The following is a 6,729-nucleotide window of genomic DNA, read 5'->3' as shown; positions in this document are numbered from 1 at the left end:
GCCAGCCCTCTAGTAGGGGAAAGAAAAGGAGAACACCAACAATTCTAAAGATGTGAGGCATAACAGGAGGAGGTGATCAGTATCTTCTCCCTGAGACAAGCAGCAAACCTGAACACCAGAGTACCCACCCAAGGGCTCCCTCGTCCTTGAAGTACAGCAGACAAGATGCTCAGCTCCAAGGCAGCTCTATTCTCTTACCAGGAAAAGACACCCACATTTAGGATATAAATAATTTATCAAGACCCTGGTTTGATAGGCTCACATACTGTGAATTAAACTATACTTAAGTTGATCTGGACCCACTAATAACATAAGAAGCCTGGAAATGCCTGGGAAGAGGCAGCCTGTTCCCACTGAATGCCAGCAAGGGGGCTACTCATTGCCTGATGAGCTGGAATCTCAAGGCCCTCGGGCCTATTCAGACCCCAGCCGGGGAAACCCATCCTGGCTCCCACATTGAAATTACACAGGAGTTTACTCCAAATCTGTTAGAAACTGGAGGAGTATTTACTTCCACATGTACACAGAATATAAAAATATATGCATTTTATTTTAGGAAAAAATGCAGACTGATGGAGTAAGCTTATTATAAACTGGCCCATTAGGAGTCACAGAATCCACAGGAAACAAGTTCTGGAGACCAGATGCCTGCCTCTGCCTCTCCAAACAGGCCTGAGTCCAGGAGAGGATGTGATTCTGGAGGCCTGCTCCTCGGAGAGCAGGGAGGTTGGCCACAGAGGCCATTCACGTGTAAATGTCCAGTGAACCGAAGCCCAGGAAAAAAATCAAACTTTGGACCAGGATACCAGAGTGGGGGTGGATGAGGACAAACACTCTCCAGCATTTCTTATTTTCTCTGTGTGAACTTCACCACTGGGAGGCAACCTCTTTTCCCTATCTAGTTTCAACTCAGAGAGTTTGATTCCCCTCCAGCTCAACCCTAATCCACCCCATCTCCCACAGTCTCTAGTCCTGAAGCACCAGCTGGGGTGGCAGCTCTTTCTTCTATCCCTGGGCCAGATCCGCTAGAATCAGGCCTGCTTCCAAGGAGAAGGCTTGGGAAACCGAACAGAGGTGAGTCCAGGCAGTGGCTGTAGTGGTTTGCTACTGAATTCTTGCTGGCTGTCCTGATCCCTTTACCTAAGGAGACAGAAGGAGGAACTGCTTTAAATTGCCCTTCTTTCACAAGCCCATCTGTCACCAGCTGAATTCAAGTTCCTCAGGGTAGGAAGCAATGGGACTGCGTGCCCCTCGAGGCTCCCTCCTCCTGCCCACCTTGCCTCATGGGATTTGGGGCTGATGGGCAAAACAGCTCGGAAGCGCAGATGATAAGGAAGAAAGAGACAGCATCTCAGTGTCTTACCTGGTAGATCCTGGGACAGCAACTTTCCTGGGAGGCTGCAGATTGCTGCGACCAGCACCAGAGATGGGAAGATTTGGTCGTTGAGAAACAGGAACTTGATGGGAGTCAACAAAAGACATGAGTTAGCAGAGAGTTCAAGCGACCTTCTCAAAAAGAAATAGTGCAGTCAAGGCAGACTGAGTCTGGGATAGTGTCTTTCTTCCCCAAGGTAAAAAACATAAGGTATTCGAAAACCAAGGCTTGAACGCTTTGCTCAGGCCCACATCCTCTCCTTAACTCAGTCTCCCCATCTCCAGACACAGCTATAATGAGGGTGGAAGAGTCGCTGTGACCAACTGGGAGAGTGCGTGCATGCTGGGCAAGGGCAAATATTATTCCTTCTGATTTCTTATTCTTGTCTGTTCTTCCTCACCTCTGTGTCCTGCCGCACTTGGTCTTGGAAGTCCTTTCCGAGCTGACAGGGAATCTGAAGGAGGGGCACCTTTGCTGGATGGGACACTCCGGCTGGCGAGTGGCATCCTGTTGCCAGGCCTGGGAACGGCTGAGGGAACAGGCAGTCGACTGGAAGGTTTAGCAGCTGCTCCCTGGGGCCGAGACGGGCGCTGAGAGCTGCCGGCAGGAGGCTGTGGGGCCAAGACTGGTCTGACAGGGGTAGGTGGGCCTGGTGAGAGAAGCAGAGGAATTTCAGGGTTCGCACCACATCCTCCCCACTCCCCACACCCACCCACCCACAGCTTCACTGCCCAGGTCTTCTCACTTGCTGTCGCTCTCCCACTGGGCCCAGCTTTTCCCCGGACCGGAGGAGCTGATCGGGCAAGAGGGGAAGACGCTGGGCTTTTGGAGGCAGGGAACAGATTGCATGTGGGCGACTCCTGAAACACACAGAGGGAGAAAAAGGACTAGAGTGGAAAAAGAATCTGTTCTGCTGGCTGACTCAGGGACAGAGGTGGAGAGTTTCCTAGATCCCAGCAAGAAGAGCAGAAGTTAGCTGCCAACAACAGCAGCGTCACCACCAGTGCCATTTATTGAGAGCTTATTACAGACATTACAGAGCTTATACACAGATGCTGTGGTACGTGCCTTGCTTATGGCACCTCGTTTAATTCCAACAATTCTGCAAGGTAGAAATGGACTATCTTACCAACAAGAAAAATGCCTGTACTGGGTCATGCACAGTGTCGGAGGCACACATCTAAGCCAAGCCCTCTCAACTCACCCTCTTCACACTGGAGGGCTTCTTTCCAGATGTTGCTCGAAGAGCCCTGATGGACCCCTTCCTATCGCTGCTCCGGAGTCGGGGTGTCAGGCTGCTTGGAGAGGGGGTGCTCCGAGCCAAAGAGCTCACGGTGGGCAGCAGGTCTCGGACAGGACTGTCCTTGAGCACAAAGGTCTCCCGCCGAGGGCTGGGCTTCACCCTTCGAGGCCCTGAGCCCTCGCCTGTGTTCTCCCGCTCCTTCAGGGCACACTGTTCCAGCTGAGCTGCCAGCCGGTTGGCTTCATGGAGGATTTCTTCCAGCTTCTCCGGACTGAGGGGGCCTAAGCTGAGCCTCAGACCTTGGGGAGTGGGGGCCACTGCATTTGGGTCACTTCGATGGGAGAGGCCTCGTCGGAGGGGTTTCTCTGGAGTCACCAACACCGCTACATCTTCTTCCTCTCGACTGAGACAGAAAACAAAGCAGGCATCATGCCCACGGGAGAAGACTGCAAGGGGGACTGGGCAAAACCCCCACAGCAGAGCCAAGAACACAAGTGCAAACCCTGAAGCCCATACTGGCCGTGAGATCTAAGTGATGAAACTCCTGGTTCTACGAGGCCTTCCATGCTTACTGACATTGGAAATTATGCCGGGTGAAGATGCCACAAATCCACTTACTCTTCTTCTTAACACCCTGAAATCTCATCCCCAGCAGTGTCACAGGGCCCTAGTCACCCAGCCACCCAGAAGCTCCAGTGCACCCAACCTTGTTAAATGACCAATCCAGACCTGAGGCCAATAATTCAGCAGTAAGGGGTTAGAAATAATCATTGTGAGAAAAAAGTAAACAGGATAAGGCATCTACTACCTGTCCGATGGTGACAGCCCCCCAAAGTCCAAGGTCTCATCCGCTATAAACTTTACATCTGTAGGGGAGGAAAGAAGGAATGCCAGCTTTGGGTCCCCAACATGGCTCTCAATCACAGGGTCCCATTCTTCCCTCCAGCGTTTCCTTACCTTCTTCTAAATCTTCCATGTTCCAGAAAGCAGGAAAGAGTCAGCTCAGACACCTGAGCTGGAGAGAAAACACCTTTCCTCACGTCTCCATCCTGCCCAAGGCCTCCCAGCTAGACTCCGGGTGCAAGCCAAGGGTTGGGAATAATCGTGAAGGTAAAGCAAGCGTTCCCGCAGTAGGACTTGCCCCTGTAAACTACCTCTGCTACCACCCGGGCATGTACGGGCAGATTGTCCCGCACTCCCATCTCCCTCCACACACTGGCCCCCGCCCCTCTGCGACCCAACCTCCTACCGCTGGAGCGGTCTATGCGCCCCATCTTCCTCCCCGCCACCATCCTCCGGGTTCTTCCTCTCCCCAAGCCACCTTTCTACTCCCCGAAGCACCGCATCCACACCTCTTCTGCAGGCCACCCTCAGTTTTCAGTTTACGATCCGCCTCACCTCCGGTGGAAGGTGCTTTCCTTCCACAACCTAGTCCCGGGAATCAGCTCCGAGGGGGCGGGGCTCCTTTCGAATCTCTCAGGTCCCACCCACTCCCCCCACACGCGCTCAATGATTGGTGGATGCCAGCATCCCCACGCCCTCCTGAGGCGGGGCGGCGGAGGGGCAGTCGGCCGGAAGTCTGCAGGTGGGGCATAGAGGAAAGCCGTTCTGAGAAAGACTCCATCCGGAGGGCCAAGGCGGGGAGACCGCGAGCGCGCGCTCGTGCCCGGGAAATTTTGCTTGGATTCCCTCCAGCAGCCTGGACCTCGCGGCGGCGCGCGAGGGAACGGCCCAATGAGCGAGGGCCTCGCGCCCTGTCGCACTCTCTTCTCCGCCCCCTCCTTCTCCATCGGCTCAGAGCTGAGCTTTTAAGCGGTGAAATTAATACTCTGCTTGGGGAAATTCGTTTTCTTAGGCTCACTCCGTTCGGAAGCGCCGTGTGAGCCCGATCCCTCAGTTGACATTTTTCCAAATTTACGGAAGCAACTAAACATTTATATTTTAAGAATATTGAGGTTCTCTAAGAAGTGCATCTCCACGGGCTTTTTGGGCAAAAACATTCGGATCCTGAGCCATTCACGGTGTGAAGAAAACAACGGGTTTTTCAGACAGGGAGATTTGGGTTCAGATTCAACCGTGGCTCCCCTGTTGATAAGAATATTGAGTACATTTGACCTCTCTGAGCTTATATTTGACCCCTCGCTTATCTAAGAGGATTGTGATCGTCACAGTACATGGTTAGGAGAATAATTATGAATATCGAGTTTTATACCGTGTGCCTTAAGAGCTTTTGAGGGTAATATTTGTAACTGGCTTCCTCTAAATTAAAAGCTGTGTTGTAAAAAGTTTAAGCCTACTTGTTAGGGATTTTCTTTGTTGCTTCCAAGGGTTGCCTGTGAATAGACTGGGCCATCCGTTAATAGAGCTTCTCAGAAATATAAAATTTTGAAATTAAAAGTCCCCAAAAGATGGTTAAAGAGTTCTCCCATTAACAAAGAGCCTGAAAGTTCAGTCTCCAGAGTTTATGACCACTATTTTGGCTGTTTATAGGCTTTTTGTTTATTAATCAGTTTTTAGCTGTAAAGTTGAGGTGGTGAGGTTTCCAAGAGTGAGATGTTATTGTAATAAATACCACAGGAAGGAAGGAGCCTTGGAGTTTAGTAGTGTGATAAAGGGAAAGGATGGGGAAACCCAGAACTTGCAAGTTTATGTGAGGAAGAGCTGAGACAAGAGGATTGCCTCTTTTGCCTTGGGTTCCTGGTGAAGGTGGAATTTTAGTTGCTTGCAGGGTTCAGACTCTTTGGAGGTAAGAAAACCAAAGCCAGTAGCTTCCTTCTCTCCAGGCAGGTTGTGGCAAAGTGGAGATCAGAGGGAAAGAAGCTGTTAATTAACTGCCTTCCTTCTTCCCCTAGGAGCAGCCTGAGTAAGGAAATTCTTCACCCACCTTCAGGTAAGTGAAGGAGACAGTTTTAGAAAGTTGGGAGTTAATTCCTCCTAAGGAAACTCATTTCCAATTTTCTATCACCAAATTATGATTTTGAAAGCTGTTGTAGAGAAATAAGCAATGGATCTACTTTCTTTTCCATCAGAATGACAATGAAAGCAGAAAATGTAGATTCCAGGCACAAGAATTCTTCACTCAGCATTAAATACCTCTAATCTGGGAAATATGTGACCCTCTCAGGTCAACCCCAAAATGATATGTATGAATAGGTATTAAAGATTTTGGATAAGTAATGAAGAGATCAATTAATGAAGAAATCATACTCCCTCCCAGGCACACAGTAAGCCTTAGTTCAGAAGGTACTTCGAGCATGGTGTTGAATGCATAAATGAAAAATTTAGGATTCCAGTACGGTTCTCCTTGGATGCAGGCAAGCCTCTTAGTCATTATGTACAGGACTGGCTGGCTTTGGACTCTGGCCCCTGCTCCTTAACAGTCCTCCCAACATTCTCAGCAAGTGCATTAGACCCTACATATGGTTAGTGTGACTGTTTTCTCAGTTGTCCCAAGGATGCTAGATAACTAGTGACATCCTGGATGCATAGGAAGAAGTTAATTTATCACATGCAAGGAATGCCTTGGGACATTGGAACTTAATTCTCATAGAACTGCAGTTGAGAAAGGCTGGAATAGATACTTGGTCTCAACTGAAAGTAAGTGTTTAGTCTAAACAGAAAAGCTCTTCATACTTGGCCTAAATAGATCCCTTCCTTTCTCAAAACTTTGCCTTATATTTACTGTCTTCTAGGAATGTTTTCTTTCTTAAACCCATGATTCCAACCCAGACCCACCCAAACAGTGGGGGTCCTTGGGTGAAAGAGATGACAAGAAATATGGAAAGCTTTAAGTCAAACAGACCTGGTTCAAATCCTAGAGCTTCTACTTTCCAGCTGCATAACTTAGAGCATTTTATAAGCTTCAACTCATTTGTAAAATGAAGATTAAAAGAGATAAAGCCTTCAGAGCTTCATGCATAGAAGGCTGTTTCAATCATGTATTAATGTGTACATTTAGTGGTTTGAAACAACAGCAACTATTCATCTGCTCATGTTTTGCTGGACTGTTCAAGGACAGCTTGTCTTTACACAAGGAGTAGGTTGGATTTGTCTAGAGCTGCAGGCTCCAAGGTGGCCCCACATGTCTAGGGCGCTGGTGCTGGCTGTCAGC

The 6,729-nt window shown here is 49.3% G+C and overlaps 1 protein-coding gene across 8 annotated transcripts; it reads right to left on the bottom strand.

Annotated features, from left to right (window-relative positions):
• Positions 1 to 486: 486 nt before the first annotated feature.
• PSRC1 (proline and serine rich coiled-coil 1) lies at positions 487 to 4,061 on the bottom strand. Of its 8 annotated transcripts, none has more exon segments than NM_001046501.1 (8): positions 487 to 1,140; positions 1,364 to 1,457; positions 1,776 to 2,024; positions 2,121 to 2,235; positions 2,580 to 3,021; positions 3,427 to 3,484; positions 3,576 to 3,633; positions 3,971 to 4,061. In NM_001046501.1, coding segments are annotated over 7 exon segments (981 nt in total). In that variant the 5' UTR covers positions 3,595 to 3,633; positions 3,971 to 4,061; the 3' UTR covers positions 487 to 1,136.
• Between the last annotated feature and the right edge of the window lie 2,668 nt (positions 4,062 to 6,729).

The sequence above is a fragment of the Bos taurus genome, chromosome 3 (assembly GCF_002263795.3).
Source record: "Bos taurus isolate L1 Dominette 01449 registration number 42190680 breed Hereford chromosome 3, ARS-UCD2.0, whole genome shotgun sequence".
NCBI classification, from domain to species: domain Eukaryota; kingdom Metazoa; phylum Chordata; class Mammalia; order Artiodactyla; family Bovidae; genus Bos; species Bos taurus.
Note: the sequence above shows the minus strand (reverse complement) of the source record. Positions and strands in the feature narration are given on the sequence as shown.

Excerpts from the sequence above, each read along its gene's own strand:
- PSRC1 (XM_024989673.2), bottom strand. Across the intron at positions 3,022-3,426 it reads GGGCTGTCACCATCGGACAG|TCGAGAGGAAGAAGATGTAG; the intron begins GTAGTAGATGCC and ends TTTCTGTCTCAG. Across the intron at positions 1,458-1,775 it reads AAGTGCGGCAGGACACAGAG|TTCCTGTTTCTCAACGACCA; the intron begins GTGAGGAAGAAC and ends ACTCCCATCAAG.